Raw genomic sequence first — 24382 nt, 5'->3', positions numbered from 1 at the left:
GACAAAACGTTCTGCTTAATTCTAGATTTGAAGCTTTCGTGACTGCAAGGATTCATACTCTTTGTTTTTTTTGGGAAAGTCACGTTGGTTCTACTTAATTAAATACTTTTTTATAAATGTGTATATATTTGTAAACATTCTTTTTCATATGTTATGTTACGGCTTGGGTCTAATTGTCCCCACGGTCGACTGACGTTGGATGTAATTGGCCACTGTCCCTTACGTTATGGCAAGCTTCGGGGCCACTTCTTGGAGTCGTGGAGTTCTGCCATTACTAGTACATTTCATTCATAAAAGCGTGTATTAAAAAAAGTTTTTTTTCTTAATTACTTATTTGTAGTCAAAATCGCCAAATTTGCGGAGCTTCGCTGCAAGTACAGGGAGAGACGAGAGGTGAGGCAGCGACGCGCTCAGCCTCCCCTCTGATTGCGCAACTCCTCAGACACTGGATGGAACGCGGGCAGTAAGGGCGTGCCTGTTACTATCTCAGCATGTCACCAATAGAATGTTTGTAGACCCCTTCATTACATGTCCTCGCCTTCCATAGTCCGGGTAACTTAGTTCAAGTACAGTAGAACCTCTGATCATGACAATAATTCGTTCCATAACTTTGGTCACAACCCGATTTGGTCGTGACTCGAACTTAATTTCCCCATTGGATTGTATGTAAATACGATTAATCCATTCCAGACTCCTACGAACTGTATATAAATAGATTTTTAAGCACAACAATAGTTAATTATGCCATAGAATTCAGTGTAATAGTAAACTAAATGTAAAAACATTGCAAAACACTGATAAAACCTTGAACAGAGAAAACTAACATTGCCGCGACAAGGTTTAGAATCGTTCAACAAGATTACTATTTCGTCTGCTACATCAGTCGGTCGATTCTGAGAGAGAGAATATTCGTATGAGCAATTCATGTTTCTGTAATAAAGGACTCCTTCACACGATGTCACTCTCCGTTGGTCCTTTATTTATATTCTTCTCCTCCGCACCCCGCTGGCCTCCTCCTCGGCCCAGCGTCGTCTCTCCTCGCGCCCCGCACACGCTGCAGCCACTCTGCTGCCCATGCAACCTCGAACGCTCCGCTAGCCCCGTGCAACCCGCACGGTCCTGCTAGCCACTCTGCTAGCCCCGTGCAACCTCGCACGCCCTGTGCGCCCCGCACACTCCGCTCTCTCTCCGCACACCGCTAGCTGGCGGGGTGCCAAGCCCTATCAGCCTCGCGGCTGATGGCACGGCGGCCACCCAACGTGGTCTCGCCTCTTCACTCCCTCAACTAGCCCAGATCTCTTCCGGGCACCCTCCTATAACCTCTCACCCACGTGACCCTGACTCCTCCCTCTCAGATCGTCACATCCGGCCTTCCCATTTATGCTCGCATTACATAACCCCCCCCCCCCCCCCCCTAAAGAAAAATCCAGCCGTCCTCAGCTAAAACAGGACAAAATAATGCGAGCGAAGGCATCACAATCAGGAATCACCCCAGACACAATGGAGATTATAACAACACAAGTAACGAACGGGGAGGGATCAGGATCCGGTACAGAACACCGGCCCGTCCTCCGCGCAACAAGCAACAAGAATTAAGAATGGAACAATGCACAACAACGGCAACCGACACGCAAGAACGGCCGACGCGCATAACCCAGGAATGCTGTGTCTTAGAGCGTGTCCGTGTTGCTGTTCCATCCGCTCGGCTCAAGTCCAACGTCAGAGAGCAACTGGTAGAGCAAGTGTGACGAACGGGCGCTCAATTCCCCCTTCAAGTCCACATCCGGTTAGCACACCCGGTAACACCCAGTGTGGCAGGCGCCAAAGATCTGTGACGAGAAGGAGAATCCAACCCCCTGAGGCACAGCACAACAACGCACATCCGCATGTCGTACACGACAGCCACCCGGCCCCAGGGTAGTGGAGATGATGTAAATCCGGCCCGCTTAAGGAAAACCCCAATAAATACCCAAAATAGACGCGATGGATGCCCCAGTATTTACAATTTAAAAACAATATTATTTACACGTGACAACAACAAAAATTCCTGCTCTTGCCCACCAGCAGTCCTCCCTTGAGGACCAGCACAAACATCTCACGTACACAGCATATACCCACTGTCACTCTCAACAAAGCCCCCAGCCGCACACCCTCGCGTGGGGAGAGCCACGCTCCCCAGCGGTAACATTTAACCCGCCTTCACCCTCACCGTGGTCGTCCAACCACAGCAACATCCACTGACCATACACTCGGCTAGTGCAATTTCGGGGACGAGCAACAACTCAGCCATGCTCCTCCCTTACTATCCCATCAGCGATGGACACACACCAGCATCTTATAGTCTGATGCTTTATAGCCAAGGGAAGATTCATCCCTCGGCAAGGCCAGACCCCATCAACCTCCCCACGGGCAATGTTCCCTTACACATTCAATAACGCCCTAACCCAGAGCAGAACAAGTCCGCGGCCCTTCCCGCTGGAGGACCCGCAAGGGAAATCCCTGCCCCATGCTAGCCAGGTCACCCCGTTCGCTGCCACGTAACGGAACCTCTACTCCTGAATCCCGTGCGCCCCCGGCACACCAGGTTCAGTCTGCCACCGCACAACTGAACCACGACTCCCCGAGCCATATGAGCCCACGGCCCATTAGTTTGAGACATACCACGGAGTGTCTCGCCTCCGGGCTGTCAGGTCAGCCATCGGCCATAGGCCGATGTGACCACAACTCGTGCATCACCCACTCAACAATGGCAGGCATATACTGATGAAATATTTGCCCCAGAATAGAACCCAGCCACCATCTCTGTCCCAAATGATGGTGCAATGACAATGCCCCTCTTTAGTCAGCCACGTGCCACTACGCTGTTACCCCGATGGGCGCCAACACGCCAGCATTGCGCACAACACGCAATGCACGCACACAAGTTAGAGCGCAACACGAGAATCAAGGGATGATATCCATATCCACATCCCCGCGGCTCGATGTGTATACTCAAAATGGTGGCGGCCCGCGCGAGCGCCCCACCGAGGTTTTTCCCGCACGCTCAAAATGGCGGCCCTCTGCGCCAAGCGCATCCCCGCAATTTCCCGCGCGCGCTCAAAATGGTGGCCCAACGTGCGACCGCGTCGCCAGTTTTCCCTGTGCGTGCAGCCCAGCTGCCCTTTGCTGGGGGTCACAACACACATCCCCCGTCACGTTTTAACAATATTGTATGTGTTGGGTTATGAAATTTTGATAAAAATAATAAAAATTTATAATTTTCCTAAAAATGCGCAAATCGCATTAATTATGTTAGTGTGTATTAATATGTATAAATTATGTCTGTAATTATATGCATACATTTATGATAATCACGGAGATAATCGTAGTAATTTATGCGGATGCTTGCGATTATGTTAATGCGAGCGGTTATGATAATTAAGTTTAGTTTCGTTTATCCAGAGTTATCTCAATCAGGATAACACGATTATCATTGATTAAACATTTACCGATTATCTTAGTGTGTGTTATGTTATTTTAGGTCTCCAGTTTCAGATCTCATCACAGGATACAGTTCAAGAATAAGACAGTTTTGCATGGACTTGGAAGAAACACTCGAGACTTGGTGTTAAGCAATTTTAATTCTAAACAAACACAACACTCTAGTATGCAAAAGCAAGTATACGTCAATAAATTCATGGGTAAGATTATGCAATTAACGAAAATGGATGACTAAACATACTTCATTGGCGAGATTATACAGTTAACTAAAATGAATGACTAAAAACATCTATTCATTGGTGAGATTATGCAATTAACGAAATTGAATGACTAAAAACTCTTATTCATTGGCGAGATTATGCAGTTAACGAAATTGAATGACTAAACTCTTCTAACAACCGTCATTTCTACTTTCGCACCAGACATCTCAGTAGTTCCCCCATGTATCGAGCACAATCGGCGACTGGCGGAGTTTTAAAACAGACATGCGACGATTTGTATGAAGGCAATAAAAGCAATTTATTATATCCCAGAGGCGAAAGTATATGTCAATAGATTCATCGGTAAGTATAAAATCCTTTTAACGAAATGTTTGAGACAAGGGTGGGTGGATGCGTGTTGTGAGACAGAGTATCGGCTCTGCTTTGATTAATTCCTCGGCGAGATTCTCTGACAAAAAAAAAACGGTTTGACAAGATATTCTCTCTATATATATGGGTCGATTCGAAATGAGGATTCAGAGAGTTTGAGTTTGCCTCAACGAATCTATTGATCGCCTATGCGATGAACGGGACAAAAGAAAAAGGCAAGGCAAATAACCTCACTCTTATAACCGACGGACTCTTAATAACTCAATTGGCCGCGATTCCTCATGGCCAGCTGATGGTTCATGTAGTTGATAATCAGTCTTCTGATAATTGACTAGGGTTGATACGATGGTAAGGGTGAAATAGATAGGATAGTCTCACAGGTGAGTGGGGCGTCGATGCGTGCGTGTGTGGGTCTATGGGTGGGGGAAGTTGTGGGTAAGAACGACTTTCGGAGGACCCTCTGGCTTGCGCGGCTGCGGTGAGCGGCTCGCTTTCCGACTCCTCCCTCGGCTGACCCCGTACGATGACTGACGGCGCGGCCGCGCTCGTTTGCGCGGTAGGCGAGCACCTCGGCGTGGCGGCACGGCAAGGGCTGAGCAGGTTCACTCGTGTGCGGCAGGCGAGCACCTTGGGCTTGGCGATGCACGTCGGGGGCTGAACTCGTTCACTCGTGTGCGGCAGGCGAGCACCTCGGCGTGGCGGCACGACAAGGGGGTTGAGGCTCGTTGACTCGTGAACGGCAGGCGAGCACTTTGACTTGGCGATGCACGTCACCACCCCGCGAACCTCGTCCTTCGGGATGACGAGAGCTTCTTCGTTGGCGGCGACGAGGAGAGATGGAGGCCGAAGCCCCGTGGAGATCTGTGGTGGGGGCCAGAGCCCCTGACGATCTAAGTTGAATGGATTTTTCCTCGGCTTATATCGGGAAAATCCACTCAGTTTTCCCGAGTTGTTCAAAAGGCCGTGTCATATATCTTCCTGTGGGGGTGAACACATCTGCGTCCGTGTGTGTTGTGTGTCGTGTGCGTATTTATTAGTAAAGACACAGCTGTGTAATCATTCTGGAAGGAGGGGTGGGGAATGTTATTTGCTCGCGTGTGCAAATCTTGCTGTTCGTGCTGCGGGGAGACAAAGACGGCCGTACTCTGTCGTCGGAGCACCCTGCGCGTGTTTAACTCAAAACGTGAACACCCTCTCCTCTCTCCGTGTCTCTTGCGAGAGAAAACAAACAGAAAAAAAACATATGTTCTCGGAATGTTAGCACGAACTCCCCCCCTTGTGACCTTTTGCTCCCTTCTTGCTTGCCCCGCGTGGGTCATTCAGAGGCCACACCCCGCTGGAAGACAAAGGTGGTCGAGGAGATTTTTGCAATACATTTATGTGGTCCTGTGTGTTACATTTATTCTTGAGATATCTTATGGATTCCTTCGGTCTTAGTATCGTGGTAATCATTCGTCTATGTTTAATGAATATTCGTAATGATCCTCGTTACATCATTATTTTGAGGGTTTCGCCAATTTTAGTTCTCCAGGGATTGGTGTTTTATTCTGAGTTATTTTTTTTAATGTCCTGAGGTTAAGTGTAACTATGTTTCAGTTAAGCTTTTTGGAATTTGTACTCTTTAGTTTTTAGGAAGGTCATGTAAATAGGAAACATATAATTCTAAATAATATGTATGCGGTGAGTACGAGTAATATAAGGGAATTACTAATAAAAAGCCCCTATTGTTTGTTGGTTACTTCTTTTTGTTAAGTTTCTACTTTTCGGTAAGGAAAACGTAAAAAAAAAACGCGAGTTGCAACCGTTATTATTCTTTACTCTGCACCTTATCTGTACATCTCCAGATGTCTTGGGAGGTTAGTCCATCAATCTTTTTGTCCATCTGGATGTCTATGACCTCTCTGTGACCGAATTCTTATCGTTTTAATGGCGCTTCATGTTTCATAGATTCCTGGTGTGCTTGTGAGAAGTGAGTTGTTTTCATTGTTAAATTTTAAAAATATATATAGGAAATTTTTTTTTTTCTTAATGATTCTTAATATTAATAACGGAAAACAGGGCATAGATACAACAACAACCCCCAACGATAGGACGCACAGCCGCAGCTCGCTGCGCACAGCAGTCTTATCGGGGGAATTTTTACCCATATTTGACCAAGACACTTTGCTTACACACACCAACTCGCAATGCAACCCCTGGCCGCATGCAATCAACAAAATGAGCGACGCCACTTGGCGGCAATTTACGGCCCCATCTCTCAACACTCGCAATTTGCTTTAACACACAAGCAATCTCGTGTGCATGAACACTCATACGACCAAATTTTTGGGTCCCCCCCGAATTTTGAACAATTTCCTAACAGGTACGCACAATTAATAACTTTCCCGAACCCAATGGTCAACCAATGCACCGCACTCCGTATCCGTACAGAACAGTGTATACAGCACATGCAGTCACCATATCGCGATCACAAGCGTAAATTCATGCACAATAGCAAGCAGAGCTGCAGGCAGACACACCATTAACTCAGTCGTACCATGCAGTAACAACACCCAAATATTTTTTTTTCAATTAACCACGTCGCACACGGCAACCCACGGGATGGTACAGCGCGGGATACACGACACAACCGAATTAATAATTAACTTCGCCATCAAGATAACAACTCCACGCCACAACGCACACACACTATTTGACACTGAGCAAACAAACAGATAGCGCGTCCATCGTCAACACACACACACACGGCCCGAACCGCGCTCTGTACGCTCAAAACATGACAATCGCCCCCCCGGCACACGCTAGATGGGTGAGGTGTGTGTTAGGGCTGGGAGCATATCGTTACGACTCACCCGGGCTGCAGCGAGCAGAGGACGGCAGGGTGGCAACTTGAAACGCCTCGCAGAACTCGAACGCTGAGTGCGGCGTCCTCCCTTGACTGCTCCGGTGTCTCGCACACGAGCCAGGACGGGAGTGCTCCCGCCCCAGCAGCAGCAGCGTCGGCGTCCTCTCCTCGCGGCTCCTCCCCGCAAAACAGCAGCTCAGCAGCAGGCTGCACACCACACGGCGCCTCCAAGATGGCAGCGCACGGCCGCCTCTCCGCCGCAATATTGAAGATGGCGGTGGCTTCCCGCCGCGGCGACGACAAGATGGTGGCTTCCCGCCGTTCCTCCCCGACCACACCCAAGATGGCGGCGCCCTGCCGCGTGTCGGAGAGGACGGGAAGCGTGGGCCAGGCCAAAATGGCGGACGGCTCAGCCCCACTCGAAGGCTCACCGCTTTCAGGCCTGCCGCGTGGCCGATCCGGCCTCGTCGCCGGCGCCACCAGGGTGAAAAAACCCAGCAGAACGGCCCGCAGCGATTCAAGTTGGACCACCACGTGGCCGCTGGAGGACGTGCGCCGGCGGCCGTTTCTTCGTCGTCGAAAGACGTAACAAGTGGGTTACACTTTTTCAAGTTCTCGGCCCTCTTCCTCGATGTTATTTAGCCTTGAAAAAGTCCACTTCTGACTCCAATGTAATAAAGGACTCCTTCACACGATGTCACTCTTCGTTGGTCCTTTATTTATATTTTTCTCCTGCGCACCCCGCTGGCCTCCTCCTCGGCCCAGCGTCGTCTCTCTTCACGCCCCACGCACTCTGCAGCCACCCCGCTGCTCCGTGTGCTCCCGAACACTCTGCAGCCACTCTGCTGCCCGTGCAACCTCGCATGCTCCGCTAGCCCTCCGCTAGCCCCGTGCTACCTGCAAGGTCCCGCTAGCCACTCTATTAGCACCGTGCAACCTCGCACGCCCTGTGCGCCCCGCACACTCCGCTCTCTCTCCGCACACCGCTAGCTGGCGGGGTGCCAAGCCCTATCAGCCTCGCGGCTGATGGCACGGCGGCCACCCAACGTGGTCTCGCCTCTTCACTCCCTCGACTGCCCATATCTCTTCCGGGGTCCCTCCTATAACCTCTCACCCACGTGACCCTGACTCCTCCCTCTCGGATCGTCACATCCGGCCTTCCCATTTACGCTCGCATTACATTTTTATTGAAAGTAAGTTAACAGTAATATTTGGGTACAGTATTGTTTTTGAAAGCATTCACCGTAATATCGTATGAATGTTTACTTCACCGCATCATATGAATGATGCAAAACGAGATTAACGGGTTATGTTAGCGATTTACGTACTCAGCGCTTTCGCTCTCTAAATTATGGCTTGAATGAGGGGGGAGGGGTATGACTACATTCACAAAATGTATATCTTACTAGGAATTTTAGATAGCAAAAGTGATATACATAACTGTTACGCTTTGTGTAATTCAACAACAAAAATGGCGCGGAAGGGGAAATTGGCCCCGGCCGTGTTTGATCGTCACCAGAGTTTATGTTCGTGACCAGATTAAAAAATGTTGTAAATGTTTTGGTCGGAACCCAATTTGGTCGTGGTCAGAAGCGTTCGTGACCAGAGGTTCTACTGTATGTGTATAAAGATACGTAGGCTCGGTGGTCTCGTCATGAAACTGCAATGAAAAAGCACCAGGGGAGGCAGATATCACATCTGCCTCACTGAGGGGGGGCGTGTCAGAGGCCACGCCCCCGGTGCCTCCCCAGCCACTGACCTCACCCCATGTCACTGGCTCCCATCCATTACGTTCAGTGTTAATTACCGAGGCTCACAAAGCCAAACTAAGGCTCCAATAGGCTTCAGTGTGAATCACTGAGGCTCACAGAGCCAGACTAAGGCTCCCATAGGCTTCAGTGTGAATCACTGAGGCTCACAGATCCAGATTAAGGCTCCAATAGGCTTCAGTGTGAATCACTGAGGCTCACAGAGCCAGACTAAGGCTCCAATAGGCTTCAGTGCGAATCACTGAGGCTCACAGAGCCAGACTAAGGCTCCCATAGGCTTCAGTGTGAATCACTGAGGCTCACAGATCCAGACTAAGGCTCCCATAGGCTTCAGTGTGAATCACTAAGGCTCACAGAGCCAGATGAAGGCTGAAATAGGGTTCAGTGTGAATCACTGAGGCTCCTAGTGAGATTTCTACCCAACCATACCCTGCAGGTTGAACCTAGGATTTCAATGTTCTACTTCACATTGTTTTTATTAAAGGCCTGTGACAAAGGTGTATCTATCGGGAGTGACATCGTCTCAAGCTTACACATCTAACGGATCTCCATTTGACTCTGTATTGTCTAGGAAGTCCACCCACACCTCCACTTCCACAAACTGCTGCGAGTTGCCTCGCTCTGCCTCACAGTCAGAATTCCCCTCCTGCTTCACGTTGCCTCCATCGATGTGAAGGTCCCATTTTGGAGTCGAATCTTCATCTTCACATTTTACCTTCACTTCTTTTTTCTTCACCGTCACCTCTTCACATTTCACAATCACCTCTTCACATTTCACAATCACCTCTTCAAATTCCACCTTGATACCTTTAAAAGTGCCCAAGCTGGGATTTTCTTCCGGTACTTGTTTCATGAGGGATGGGCTCCTTACGGTACTTTGACTTTCACAAGCTGATTTCAGACTCCACTCCTTGTGGATTTTATGATGCTTCTGTGTTCTCTGGTGTTTTGCAAGATTAGGCGACTGTGAAAATGCCTTCCCACACACACTGCACTTGAAGGGTTTCTGTCCTGTGTGTGTTCTATGGTGTGTTGCAAGATCACGTGACTTTGAAAATGCCTTCCCACACACACTGCACTTGAAGGGTTTTTCTCTTGTGTGTGTTCTATGGTGTTTTGCAAGATCCCACTGTGAAAATGCCTTCCCACACACACTGCACTTGAAGAGTTTCTGTCCTGTGTGTGTTCTCTGGTGTCGTGCAAGATTATGTGACAGTGAAAATGCCTTCCGACACACACTGCACTTCAAGGTTTTCTCTCCTATGTGTGTTTTCTGGTGTATTGCAAGATCAGATGACTGTGAAAATGCCTTCCCACACACACTGCACTTGAAGGGTTTCTCTCCTGTGTGTGTTCTCTGGTGTATTTGACAATTTTCTGGACCTGAAAACGCCATTCCACACACACTGCACTTGAAAAGTTTCACTCGTGTGTGTGTTCTCTGGTGTTTTGCAAGATTAGGTGAATGTGAAAATGCCTTCCCACAAACACTGCACTTGAAGGGTTTCTCTCCTGTGTGTGTTCTCTGGTGTTTTGCAAGATCAGATGACTGTGAAAATGCCTTCCCACACACACTGCACTTGAAGGGTTTCTCTCCCGTGTGTTCTTTGGTGTCTTTGAAGCGACAGCTGCAGACAGAAAATACCATCTACAAGTCAGTATCGAGGCACAGAAGAATGAATATACGCATATATATGCACACAATCTTGATTTGAAGCTTTCATGACTGCATGAATACATACTCTATGGTTCTTTCGGTAAAGTCACGTAGGTAAAAATAACATAAATGACGATGTTTCGAATGCAACACAAGCGTTCGTCTTCGGGTGAAATCGCGATAGCTGATATGTCTGCTGTGATTTATTTTAATACACGCTTTAATTTAACTCACTCTCTCTGTTGTTGTTGTCATTGTTGTATCCTCAAATCTTGTAACTCCATTTTAACCCACTTCCCAATGTGGTATCGACTGCAAAATTGGTATACTTATGCCATACTGATGACAATACTATATTCTATCATTAACATTTTCTTTTAAGCAATATTTTTTACATGTTATGTTTCGGCTTGGGTCTAATTGTCCACGGTAAACTGACGTTGGCTATAATTGAGCACGGTCGCTTATGTTACGGCAAGCCTCGTGGCCACTCCCTGGAGTCGTGGAGTTCTTCCATTACTAGTAGTACATTTCATAAAAGCGTGTTTAAAAAAATATTACTTCATTTATTTCTACCTACGTGACTTTACCGAAAGAACCAAAGAGTATATATAAACACAGTCACACATGACTAACATTTCTATACGTTTTCATATATTCATGAGAGTTAAAAAGTTTCCCAAATTCATCACACGGGCTGTTATAGAGCACAATGAGAGGGCAAATGGTCATACACATTCCTGGAAGCCCTCGTATCTTCAAAATGAATGTTAACCCAAAACTCCAAGCACACAATTTTGGCTGTCTGGCTACAAAATGAATATTTATGAGAGCTAAATTCAGCTCACATAGCAAAGGATGTTGAAAATACTACTACTTGTGTTGTGCATAAATTCATGTTCAATCGCAACTGAAGAGGTGTGAAGCCAGGCTCAGATTTCCTTGAATGCTGGGATGAACAGATCTAACGTCAGCTGCATGTGTGCTGTGTCAATTTCCTGACTGCTCCCATTATCATAAAGAGTTGCAGATGAAAACAAAAAAGAAACCATTGTTTTCATATAACCTCCGTGTTCATTAGTGTTAAAAGACTTTACTGCAAACACAAACTTGACACTGCCACACACTGCCGTGTTAAACAGGTGGTGGCATGTGTCCAGAACCATGCCTGGCCACACACCTTCATCTGCTCAGTATTAATGTTTCAGTTTCATTTGTTAGGTCTTAGCTTTACTTCATGGCTTCGCCCGAGACTTGGATTCTTGTCTTTAAAGAATCCATGGCCTCCGCGGAGGGTGGGGGGTGCGTGATGTCAGCAGACGCTGCCGCATGCGGGTGACATCACAGACGTGAGGTCACCGTTCACTTGCCGTGCAAAATATATCCATTATTGCGCCCCCACCTCCCCCAAATGCAAAAGTAATTTTTTATACTTTTTGCATTGTGTACAATCTGGAAGCTACCCACATACCAAATTTAAAGTTTGTTGCATGTCGGAACGTATGCTAAACATTTCGAACAGACACATTCACAAATTTCCCTTTTATATATAGATAACCCCGTGAGCCATGCGGCTCTTGACTCGGGGGCAACTGCAACAAACAAAAACATGAACAAGAAACATCTTAAAGTGACTACACGCAACAGAAAAATCCAGTTAAAAACAGTAGAAAAAACACCGTATTTCAACGCTGTGTGCAAAAATCCCAGTGGGATGCAAGTCAACAAAAACAACCATAAGACAATTTAGATTAAAGTTATCAGGCTAACTCTGTACTACCACAAACAAACATGGCTAAACCAAAACGTTTTCAATGCTTCCTCACTCCACCAAATAATTGAGGATGAAATCAACATAACCGAGTTTGCGTGTCTCCCTCTCTCTCCGTGGTGGCGTGGATTTTCCTCCGGATGCCCCTCCACATTTAAGAGTGAACATCAGCACGAGTTTAGAGCCGTTGACCGATAGTCATTTCCACACGTTGACAAAGCCCACCTTTGTGTTGTGTGGGCAGGTCGCTTCTGAAAACAAGAGCGGACGTTTGTGTTGCACCCGAAACGTCGTGATTTATTTTATTTTCTACCTATGTGACTCTACCGAAAGAACCAAAGAGTATGGATTCCTGCACTCACGATCATAAGAGGGGTATAGCAGCTCAAGCGGGCTTGGCCTGGTTACATAAAATAAAAACCGAAAGTGTCCTCGTGTTGTAGTATTTCCTGCAGTCACGAAAGCTCCAAATCTCTCATTGCCATGCTCATTTCTCTACCCACCCCCTTCTCTCAGCCCCCTTCTCTCTCTATTTAAGGCCTCAACACAGGTGTTGTTTCTGTGTGTGCCTATGTGTGTGTGTCTCTGTGTGTCTCGGTGTCTGTGTTATCTCTCTCTGTGTGCCTATGTGTGTCTCGCTCTGTGTGCCTATGTGTGTGTCTTTCTCTGTCTGTGCTTTCTCTCTGTGTCTGTGTGTGTGTCTCTCTCTCTGTGTTATCTCTCTGCTTATGTGTCTCTCTCTGTGTGTCTGTGTTATCTCTCTCTGCTTGTGTGTATGTGTCTGTGTGTCTCCGTGTCTGTGTTTAGTTCTCTCTCTCAAATGTATCAATCTTTGGAAGAACGTTAATAAACCAGGTGGGGAGTTGACTGTTATCTTAGCCGACTCTCTGTGTTGTATTGCATTGTAGTTATAAGTTTATTTAATTTTATACCTACATAACTTTACCGAAAAAACCAAAGAGTATAGTTCAAGTTTACAAGCTTTGCTTTAAATTTCGATTTAAAGCTTTGCTTTCTCATTCATTTGTACCTGATGGTGATTGCTCGTGTTGCAAAGGAAACGTCGTATGCTATTACTTATTTTTTCTTCCTACATGACTTTACCGAAAAAAACAAAGAGTATGGATTCCTGCACTCACGAAAGCTTCAAATCATAAGAGCGGTACAGCAGCTCAAGTGGGCTTGGCCTGGTTACATAAAATAAAAACCGAAAGTGTCCTCGTGTTGTAGAATTTCCTGCAGTCACGAAAGCTCCAAATCTCTCATTGCCATGCTCATTTCTCTACCCCCCCTCTCTCTCAGCCGCCTTCTCTCTCTATTTAAGGCCTTGTCACAGAGGTGTTGATTATGTGTGCGCCTATGTGTGTGTCTCTGTGTCTGTGTGCCTATGTGTCTCTCTCAGTGTGCCTATGTGTGCCTCTTCTAGGTTCTTTCGGTAAAGTCACGTAGAAGGGAAGTAATAAAATAATAAAAACAAAACATAAAATAATTCTCACGACGTTTCGGCCACAACGCAAGCAGCCGTCCACAGGTTCTTTTTATTACTTCCCTTCTACGTGACTTTACCGAAAGAACCAAGAAGATGAATCCCTGCAGTCACGAAAGCTTTAAATCGAAATTTACGTGTGCCTCTCTGTCTGTTTTATCTCTCTGTGTGCCTATGTGTGTATCTCTAAAAAAAATACATTTAGTTGTTTTTTCATTTTTTATGAAAAAAAGAATTTGTATTATAAAAATATTATGAAAAAACAACTAAAATAAATGATAAAACTAAATTAAATTGGTTGTTTCTTCATTTATTGTATTTCTGCTGCCGTCACGAAAGCTTCCAGATCAAGTTGAAGCGAGATAATTCAAACAAAGGCCTTCAGGCGAGGGCAGGAGGCGAGGCCCCGCGTGGCTAGGCCCCGCGTTGTAATGTCCCAACCTGGACATGGATTCCCATACTCGCTGCGACTCAATTGACATCCCTACGAGAAAGACCACCACCACAACCACCACGATCAACATCTCTCACCTCGGATTTCATCGGCAGCTTCTCGTTACCTCGCTACGTTATGGCGGCAGCAGGATGTGACGTAATATTCACTTCCGGGGTACAAGACACGCCCCCAACGAGCGGGGCTGGGTAACTGAATAACTTATTCGAGAATTGAAGCTTTCGTCAACTGCAGGAATCACTCAACTCGTTGTACACTCATTGGCTCTTTCGGTAAAGTCACGTGTCGAGAGATGATGGGGCGTGGGTGCTGAACCCGTCGCAATAAAAAACAAACTCGCGACGGCTTTTAACGAATATATTATGTTAATTTTATTTCATTTCTTTACCGAAATAACCAATGAGCAATTCCTGCAGTCATCAACGCTTAGATCCTAGATTATGTTAATGAGACGCCAGTCACTGGGCGTAGCTCTGTCCAAATAAGGATTGTACCGGAAGAGAGATCGGCGGTGACCAAGCAGGGGTGACATGACGTCACTAGCGAGGCGCACCGCCCCCCCTGGCGTTTCACACCGATGAGGTAATGCTTAGTGGTGACGTCAGAGAGCGGGGTCAGAGTTCAAGTTTTGCGTATCGGGACCGTCTATAAATGACGTCACGCGATTTTGGCCGATTTTTGACCCCCCCCCTCGTCACACAGCGTCACAAAGTCAGACCCCCCTCAAATATGACGTCACAAAGCTCTGCCCCCCAACCCCCCCCCAAAAAAAAACTACCTTCAAATCGCTTTAAACTATTGTCATTGTAGTGCGTATTAAATGTGGCGCTGCACTCTGATGTTGAAGGAGAGAACATTTATTAAAAAGGAGGCTTTGGAAAGGGCCTGTCCATAAATGACGTCACGCACCTATGGGGGGGGGGTTAGACATTTGTGACGATGTGTGACGAGGGGGGGTGGGGGTTGAGGAATGTGACGTGACATCAAAATGCGCAACTGACACCTTTTTACAAGAAGTCATGTTTGCATAGACCACAATACCTGCAGTCATAATGAAAACAAAAATATAACTCTGATAATTTGCACTGTCCTTGAAGTTGATTGGTCCACACCCGAGACAGCTTTCCTTGGTTTTTTAACCTTCTATCTGGCAACAAGAAGGGTAAAACCATTTATCATAATTTTTACTGGAAAATGAGGTTCCAATGGTGTAAATGCTTACCCCGAGCTCTCATACTCTGATGGTGCATTGTCTTTGAGATGTGCGCCTTTTGGCGTCATCTGGTCCAACCCATGTGAGACTAGGCTCAAAGGAAAGCTGTCTGGGGTGTGGACCAATCAACTTCAAGGACAGTGCATACATTATCAGAGTTATGTTTTTTGTTTGCATTATGACTGAAGGTATTGTGGTCTATGCAAACATGACTCCTTGTAAAAAGGTGTCAGTTTTGTTGCCAGATAGAAGGGTAAAAAAACAATTATCGTATTTTTACTGGCAAATGAGGTTCCAATGACGTTCTACTTAGTTAAAGACTTTTTAATAAAAGTTTTCTCCTACATCAGAGTGCAGCGCCACATTAAATACGCACTACAATGACGATAGTTTAAAGCGAGTTGAAGCATGTTTAATATTATTTGGGGGGGGGGGGCAGAGCTGTGTGACGTCATATTTGAGGGGGGTTTGACTTTCAGTGACGCCGTGTGACGCGGGTGGGAAGGTCAAAAATCGTCCAAAATCGCGTGACGTCATTTATGGATGGCCCCCATAACCAGTGGCGATTTTTTTTAACCGGTCCTGAGCCGCCCCTACATCGAGTCAGCCTCAAATGCGTACCCGGTGCGGTGTGCGAACATTGCCACCCGCTAACAGCACTTGCCACAATAGTCTGTGAAGGCTATACCGGGGGGGGGGGATCATTGTCTTTGTATGTACACACACACACGTGGCCGATTACACAGATTAAAGGTCTCGACACACGTTGCAGATAAGGTTCACAAATTCACGTGTCTGGTTAATTGTGTTTGGTTACAATTATTCAAAACTCGTAAATTACAGGGCGTTTCAGAAGGGTGGACAGCATCTGCTTTGAAATTGGGTGTTGTCATTTCTGTACGATTCCAATCATTTTCGATTTAAAGCTTTCGTGACTGCAGGGATTCATCTTCTTGGTTCTTTCGGTAAAGTCACATAGAAGGGAAATAATAAAATAATAAAAATTAAACATTATAAACTAAAATTCTTACATTTCGGCCACAACGCAAGCAGCCGTCCTCAGGTGACAGACCTGCTTGCGTTGTGGCCGAAACGTCGTGAAAATTATTTTATTTTTATTATTTCCCTTCTACGTGACTTTACCGAAAGGACCAAGAAGATGATTGCAATCATTTTTAAATCCTTTATATTAAGTTCACTTGCTTGCTTGCGCGCTTACGACCGTGCAAATCTTTCGGTCGTTTTTTAACCCACTTCCCGTGATCCAATCGAGCTGACATTTTGCACACAGACTCGTTGTGCATGACAATTTATTTTCGTAAAAAAAATTTTCCAAAATTTTCCACTTTTTAGGACAAAAAAAATTCACTAACACAATCATTTTTCCTAAACATAAAAAATTATTCAAAAAAACAACAAAAATGTACAATATAAACAATCATTCAAAAACTGAAAACCTTATAATCTATATATATAAAATCGTGAATCTGTCTGTCTGTCTGTGTGTTGCCGGACCATACGCAGTTTCATTGGCCGGCGGTTGCCCCTGGCAACGGGTAGCGACGCATTCGCCGCGGGGTGGACGCCATTTTTAATTCTCGTTAAAAATAGGCGCACGCATTAACACGCGACTCTGAGGTAAATTCATCAAAGTTTCACGTCCTCTTCACTCCCCCCCCCCACCACAATGTGTGGAATTATTATTATAGGGTCGGTACATTATAAAATTATAGCGATTACACAGTATTATTGTAGCGCGGGGGGGGGGAACGGCACCCGTACCCAGCCTCAGCCGGGTGAGCAATTTGGGCGAGGCCGGAGGCTCTGCTTGGTACTAGGCCTCACCACCCACCACGCGACTCTGAGGTCAATTCATCACACTTTCAAGTCCTCTTCACTCCCCCGCCACCCCAATGTGTGCAATTACTATTATTGGGTCGGTAGATAATAAAATTATAGCGATTACACAGTATTATTGTAGCGCGGGGGATCGGCGCGCCTCACTAAAACCCTACAACGGATCGGCGCGCCTCACTAAAACCCTCCAGCGGATCGGCGCGCCTCACTAAAACCCTACAACGGATCGGCGCGCCTCACACAAATCCTACAACGGATCGGTACGCCTCACACAAATCCTACAACGGATCGGCGCGCCTCACTAAAACCCTACAACGGAAGAGTCACGCATTGTAGTGTCGTGCTTAGCGCGCCGTGCTACGAACCCGGCGACCCGAGTTCCATTCCCGCTCACGGACACCACCGGTGACGATTATTTGAACCGGTCCTGGGCCTCCCCTAGGTCGACTCAGCCTCAAAACGAGTAACTGGTGTGGCGTATGAACATCGCCACTGGGGAGACAAAGGCGGCCGGGCGTGGTGGATCCAAGTCCCGGGCAAAGCCGGGTAGTACAGCTAGTGCTTATATACGACTTTCCTTATATTTAATTTAAAATACCAATGTGATAAAAATGAAACTCTTACTCAAGAAAAACAGAAATGAATAATAAAATAAAACCGATGCCACGCATTAAAAGGATTTAGTGAAAAACTTTGTTTTTACGGATTAATTTTTTACACGCTTTTATTTAACTCACTTCGTCTGTTGTATCCTCAAAAACGAAATCTTGTAACTCAAATTTTACACACTTCCCAATGTGCTATGGACTGCAAACTTGGTATAGCTAGCTATGTAATACTGATGACAACACGATATTATATCATTTAAAAAATCCAAAACAAATATTTTTTTACATTTTACACGCTTTTATTTAACTTACTGTATGTGTTGTATCCAAAAATCTTGTAACTCAATTTCAACCGTATTCCCAATGTATTGAATGCAAACGTCGTATAGGTGTGTCATATTGATGACAATACTATCTTCTATCATTAAAAAATATATATTTTTTAAAATCTTTTTAACGGCTCTAATTGTCCACGCTCAACTGACGGTGCCTGTAAATCACCACGGTCCCTTACGTCAAGGCAAGCCTCGGGGAAACACGCCCAGGGGCGGGACATGTGGAAGGAGGGGAGTTGGGATGGGGGAAGGGGGCAGCTCGGACAGTACATTTCAGTAAACAGAGCCAGATGAAGGCTGCAAAAGGGTTCAGTGTGAATCACTGATGCTCCTGGTGAGATATCTACCCAACCAACAGATCCGCCAAGACTGGCCGCTCTTACCCTGCAGGTTGAACCTAAGATTTCAATGTTCTACTTCACTTTATTTTCATTAAAAGCTTGTGACAAAGGTGCATCTATTGGCAGCGACATCGTCTCAAGCTTACACATCTACCGGGTCTCCATTTGACTTTATATTGTCTAGGAAGTCCACCCACACCTCCACTTCCACAAACTGCTGTGAGTTGCCTCGCTCTGCCTCACAGTCAGAATTCCCCTCCTGCTTCACGTTGCCTCCATCGATGTGAAGGTCCCATTTTGGAGTCGAATCTTCATCTTCACATTTTACCTTCACTTCTTCGCTCTTCACCGCCACCTCTTCACATTTCACAATCACATCTTCAAATTTCGCCTTGATACCTTTAAAAGTGCCCAAGCTGGGATTTTCTTCCGGTACTTGTTTCATGAGGGATGGGCTCCTTAGAGCACTTTGACTTTCACAAGCTGATTTCAGACTCCACTCCTTGTAGTTTTTCTGATGCTTCTGTGTTCTCTGGTGTTCTTGAAGACCTTGTGACCGTGCAAACGCCTTCCCGCACAGAGTGCACTTGAAAAGTTTCAATCCTGTGTGTGTTCTCTGGTGTTTTGTAAGATCAGATGAATGTGAAAATGCCTTCCCACACACACTGCACTTGAAGAGTTTCTGTCCTGTGTGTGCTCTCTGGTGTCGTGCAAGATTATGTGACTGTGAAAATGCCTTCCGACACACACTGAACTTCAAGGGTTTCTGTCCTGTGTGTGTTCTCTGGTGTATTGCAAGATCAGATGACTGTGAAAATGCCTTCCCACACACACTGCACTTGAAGGATTTCTCTCCTGTGTGTGTTCTCTGGTGTATTTGACAATTTTCTGAACCTGCACACGCCATTCCACACACACTGCATTTGAAAAGTTTCACTCGTGTGTGTGTTCTCTGGTGTTTTGCAAGATGGTTTGACTGTGAAAATGCCTTCCCGCACACACTGCACTTGAAGGGTTTCTCTCCTGTGTGTGTTCTCTGGTGTTTTGCAAGATGGTTTGACTGTGAAAATGCCTTCCCGCACACACTGCACTTGAAGGGTTTCTCTCCTGTGTGTGTTCTCTGGTGTTTTGCAAGATCCCATGACTGTGAAAATGCCTTCCCACAAACACTGCACTTGAAGGGTTTCTCTCCTGTGTGTGTTCTCTGGTGTCGTGCAAGATGGTGTGAATGTGAAAATGCCTTCCCACACACACTGCACTTGAAGGGTTTCTCTCCTGTGTGTGTTCTCTGGTGTTTTGTAAGATCAGATGACCGTGAAAATGCCTTCCCACACACACTGCACTTGAAGGGTTTCTCTCCTGTGTGTGTTCTCTGGTGTTTTGCAAGATGTTGTGACTGTGAAAATGCCTTCCCACATACACTGCACTTCAAGGGTTTCTCTCCCGTGTGTTTTCTCTGGTGTCTTTGAAGAGTTGATGAATGTGCAAACGCCATCTCACACAGAGTGCACTTGAAGGGTTTTTCTCCCGTGTGTTTTCTCTGGTGTCTTTGAAGAGTTGATGAATGTGCAAACGCCATCTCACACATTGTGCACTTGAAGGATTTTTCTCCCGTGTGTTTTTTCTGATGCCGTGTCAAACTTCCAGTCCGATCCGTGCTGTATGCACGCTGGTCCCATTGTTGCCTTGCCGTACCGAGCCGCGCTGACTGCCTGTGCTCCATCAGACCAATTCTGCAGAGGAAGCGTCAGAGGAAGCGACAGCTGCAGACAGAAAATACCATCTACAAGTCAGTATCGAGGCACAGAAGAATGAATATACGCATATATATGCACACAATCTTGATTTGAAGCTTTCATGACTGCATGAATACATACTCTATGGTTCTTTCGGTAAAGTCACGTAGGTAAAAATAACATAAATGACGATGTTTCGAATGCAACACAAGCGTTCGTCTTCGGGTGAAATCGCGATAGCTGAGATGTCTGCTGTGATTTATTTTAATAAACGCTTTCATTTAACTCACTGTCTGTTGTTGTCATTGTTGTATCCTCAAATCTTGTAACTCCTATTTAACCCACTTCCCAATGTGGTATTGCCTGCAAACTTTGTATACTTATGCCATACTGATGACAATACTATATTCTATCATTAACATTTTCTTTAAAACAATATTTTTTACATGTTATGTTTCGGCTTGGGTCTAATTGTCCACGGTAAACTGAGGTTGGCTGTAATTGACCACGGTCGCTTACGTTATGGCAAGCCTCGGGGCCACTTCCTGGAGTCGTGGAGTTCTTCCATTACTAGTACATTTCATTAAAGCGTGTTTTTAAAAGCGTTTTTAAAAATATTACTTATTTTATTTCTACCTACGTGACTTTACAGAAAGAACCAAAGAGTATATATAAACACAGTCACACATGACTAACACGTCTATATGTATTCATATGTTCATGATAGAGTTAAAAAGTTACCCAAATTCATCACACGGGCTGTTATGGCGCACTATGAAAGGGCAAATGGTCATAAACATTCCTGGAAGCCCTCGTATCTTCAAAATGAATGTTAACCTAAAACTCCAAGCACACAATTTTGGCTGTCTGGCTACAAAATGAATATTTATAAGAGCTAAATTCAGCTGAAATAGCAAAGGGTGTTGAAAATAATACTACTTGTGTTATGCATTAATTTATGTTTAATTGCAAATTAGAGGTGTGAAGCCAGGCTCAGATTTCCTTGAATGCTGGGATGAACAGATCTAACGTCAGCTGTATGTGTGCTGTGTCAACTTCCTGACTGCTTCCATTCTCATAAAGAGTTCCAGATGAAAACAAAAAACATAAACCATTGTTTTCATATATCCTCGTGTTCAATAGAGTTAATAGACTTTACTGCAAACACAAACTTGACACTGCCACACACTGCCGCGTTAAAAAGGTGGTGGCGTGTCCAGAACCATGCCTGGCCACACACCTTCATCTGCTCAGTATTAATGTTTCAGTTTCATTAATTAGGTACTCACTTTACTACCTGGCTTCGCCCGAGACTTGGATTCTTGTCTTGAATGAATCCACGGCCTACGCGGAGGATGGGGGGTGGGGAATGCGTAACGTCAGAATGCACACTGCGTGACGCTGCCGCATGCGGGTGACATCACAGACATGAGGTCACCGGCTCACTTGCCGTGCAAAATATATCCATTATTGCGCCCCCCCCCCCCATTTGTATACTTTTTGCATTGTGTACAGTCTAGAAGGTACCCACATGCCAAATTTTAAGTTTGTTGCATGTCGGAAAGTATGCTAAACATTTCGAACAAATACACATTCACAAATTTCCCTTTTATATATAGATAACCCCATGAGCCATGCGGCTCTTGACTCAGGTGCAAACGCAACAAACAAAAACGTGAACAAGAAACATCTTAAAGTGCCTACACGCAACAACAAAATCCAGGAAAAAACAGCAGAAAAAACACCGCATTTCAACGCTGTATGCAGAAAATCCCAGTGGGATGCAAGTCAACAAAAACAGCCATAGGACAATTTAGATTAAAGTTATCAGGCTAACTGTGTACTACAAAAAACAAACATGGCAAAACCAAAACGTTTTCAATGCATCCTCACTCCACCAAATAATTCAGGATCAAATCAACATGGCTGAGTTTGCGTGTTTCCCTCTCTCTCTGTGGTGGCGTAGATTTTCCTCCAGATCCCCCTCCACATTTAAGAGTGAATATCAGCACGCGTTTAGAGCCTTTGACCGATAGTCATTTCCACACTTTGACAAAGCCCACCTTTGTTGTGTGGGTAGGTCGCTTCTGAAAACAAGAGCGGACGCTTGTGTTGTGCCCGAAACGTCGTGATTTATTTTATTTTCTACCTATGTGACTCTCCCGAAAGAACCAAGGGAGTATGGATTCCTGCACTCACGAAAACTTCAAATCATAAGAGCGGTATAGCAGCTCAAGCAGGCTTGGCCTGGTTACATAAAATAAAAACCGAAAGTGTCCTCGTCTTGTAGTATTTCCTGCAGTCACGAAAGCTTCTCTCTCTATTTAAGGCCTTAACACAGGTGTTGTTTCTGTGTATGTCTATGTGTGTGTCTCTGTGTCTGTGTTAGCTCTCTCTCTGTGCCTATGTGTGTGTCTCTGTGTACCTATGTGTATGTCTCTCTCTGTGTGCCTTTGTGTGTCTCTCTCTCTCTCTCCGTCTCTCTCTGTGTCCATGTGTGTCTCCCTCTGTGTGCCTATGTGTGTGTGTCTCCCTCTGTGTGCCTATGTGTGTGTGTCTATGTGTGTCTCTCTCTGTCTCTTTGTTATCTCTGTGTGCCTATGTGTGTCTCTCTTTCTCATTGTGACTCTCTCTGTGCGCCTATGTGTGTGTCTCTGTCTTCGTGTTATCTCTCTCTGTGTACCTACGTGTGTGTTCTCTGTGCGTCTCTGTGGTGTCTCTCTCTCTCTGTGTGCCTATGTGTGTCTCGCTCTGTGTGCCTATGTGTGTGTGTCTCTCTCTCTCTGTTATCTCTCTGCTTATGTGTCTCTCTGTGTCTGTGTTATCTCTCTCTGCTTGTGTGTCTCGTGTGTGTCTGTGTTTAGTTCTCTCTCTCAAATTTAGCAATCTTCGGAAGAACGTTAATAAACCAGGTGGGGTGTTGACTGTTATGTTAGCCGACTCGCTGTGTTGTGTTGTATTGCATTGTCGTTCTAAGTTTATTTTATACCTACGTAACTTTACCGAAAGAACCAAAGAATATAGTTCTAAGTTTACAAGCTTTGCTTTCTCATTCATTTGTACCTGATGGTGATTGCTCGTGTTGCAAAGGAAACGTCGTACGCTATTACTTAATTAATGTTTTCTTTCTACGTGACTTTACCGAAAGAACCAAAGAGTATGAATCCCTGCACTCACGAAAGCTCCAGATCAAGTTTAACCGAGATAATTATTTTAGTTTTTTTTCGGCAAAGTCACGTAGGTAAAAAATGAAACAACGACTAAAATAAAAAATGTATTAAATGTTTTTTATTAAAAATATTTTTAATAAAAAAATATTAGTTTTAATAAAAAATAATTATATTATGAATAAGCAACTAAAATAAATGAAACAAAATACATTCAATTGGTTGTTTCTTCATTTATTTTATTGCTGCTGCCGTCACGAAACCTTCCAGATCAAGTTTAAGCGAAATAATTCAAACAAAGGCCTTCAGGCGAGGACAGGAGGCTCGGCCCCGCGTGGCTCGGCCCCGCGTTGTAACGTCCCAACCTTGACATGGATTCCCATTCTCGCTGCGACTCAATTGACATCCCTACGAGAGAGAGAGAGGCTCTACCTTGGTAAACAACAACAACCACCACGATGAAAATCTCTCACCTCGGATTTCAACGGCAGCTTCTCGTTACCTCGCTACGTTACGGCGGCAGCAGGATGTGACGTAATATTCACTTCCGGGGTACAAGACACGCCCCCAACGAGCGGGGCTGGGTAACTGAATAACTTATTCGAGAATTGAAGCTTTCGTCAACTGCAGGAATGACTCAACTCGTTGTACACTCATTGGCTCTTTCGGTAAAGTAACGCGTCGAGGGATGATGGGGCGTGGGTGCTGAACCCGTCGCAATAAAAACAAATTCGCGACGGCTTTTAACGAATATATTATGTTAATTTTATTTTTTATTTAATTTCTTTACCGAAATAACCAATGAGCAATTCCTGCAGTCACCAAAGCTTAGTTCGTAGATTATGTTAATGAGCCGCCAGTCACTGGGCGTAGCTTTGCCCAAATAAGGACTATACCGGAACAGATATTGGCGGTGAACAAGCAGGGGTGACATGACGTCACTAACGAGGCGCACCGCCCCCCCTGGCGTTTCACACCGATGAGGTAATGCTTAGTGGTGACGTCAGAGAACGGGGATCAGAGTTCAAGTTTTGCGTATTGGGGCCGTTCATAAATGACGTCACGTGATTTTG

The 24382-nt window shown here is 45.4% G+C and overlaps 1 protein-coding gene across 1 annotated transcript in view; it reads right to left on the bottom strand.

Moving 5' to 3' along the window:
• Positions 1–23945, bottom strand: part of LOC133363068 (uncharacterized) — a 32604-nt gene extending 8659 nt beyond the window's left edge. Inside the window, exons 1-9 of the mRNA XM_061582078.1 lie at positions 23783–23945; positions 21432–21486; positions 18557–20169; positions 11576–11663; positions 9218–10312; positions 6923–7483; positions 6149–6179; positions 4603–4931; positions 3042–3165 (exon numbers count right to left, since the gene is read on the bottom strand). Coding sequence (XP_061438062.1) covers positions 3042–3165; positions 4603–4931; positions 6149–6179; positions 6923–7483; positions 9218–10312; positions 11576–11663; positions 18557–20129 — 3801 coding nt within the window. The 5' untranslated portion in view covers positions 20130–20169; positions 21432–21486; positions 23783–23945. The remainder of the gene's footprint in view (positions 1–3041; positions 3166–4602; positions 4932–6148; positions 6180–6922; positions 7484–9217; positions 10313–11575; positions 11664–18556; positions 20170–21431; positions 21487–23782) is intronic.
• Positions 23946–24382: the final 437 nt, after the last annotated feature.

Source organism: Lethenteron reissneri, unplaced genomic scaffold (genome assembly GCF_015708825.2).
Source record: "Lethenteron reissneri isolate LAM-NWPU_2019-01 unplaced genomic scaffold, ASM1570882v1 scaffold_1639, whole genome shotgun sequence".
In the NCBI taxonomy this organism is placed as follows: domain Eukaryota; kingdom Metazoa; phylum Chordata; class Hyperoartia; order Petromyzontiformes; family Petromyzontidae; genus Lethenteron; species Lethenteron reissneri.
The sequence above is the reverse complement of the archived record's forward strand: the minus strand, read 5'-3'. Positions and strand labels throughout refer to the sequence as shown.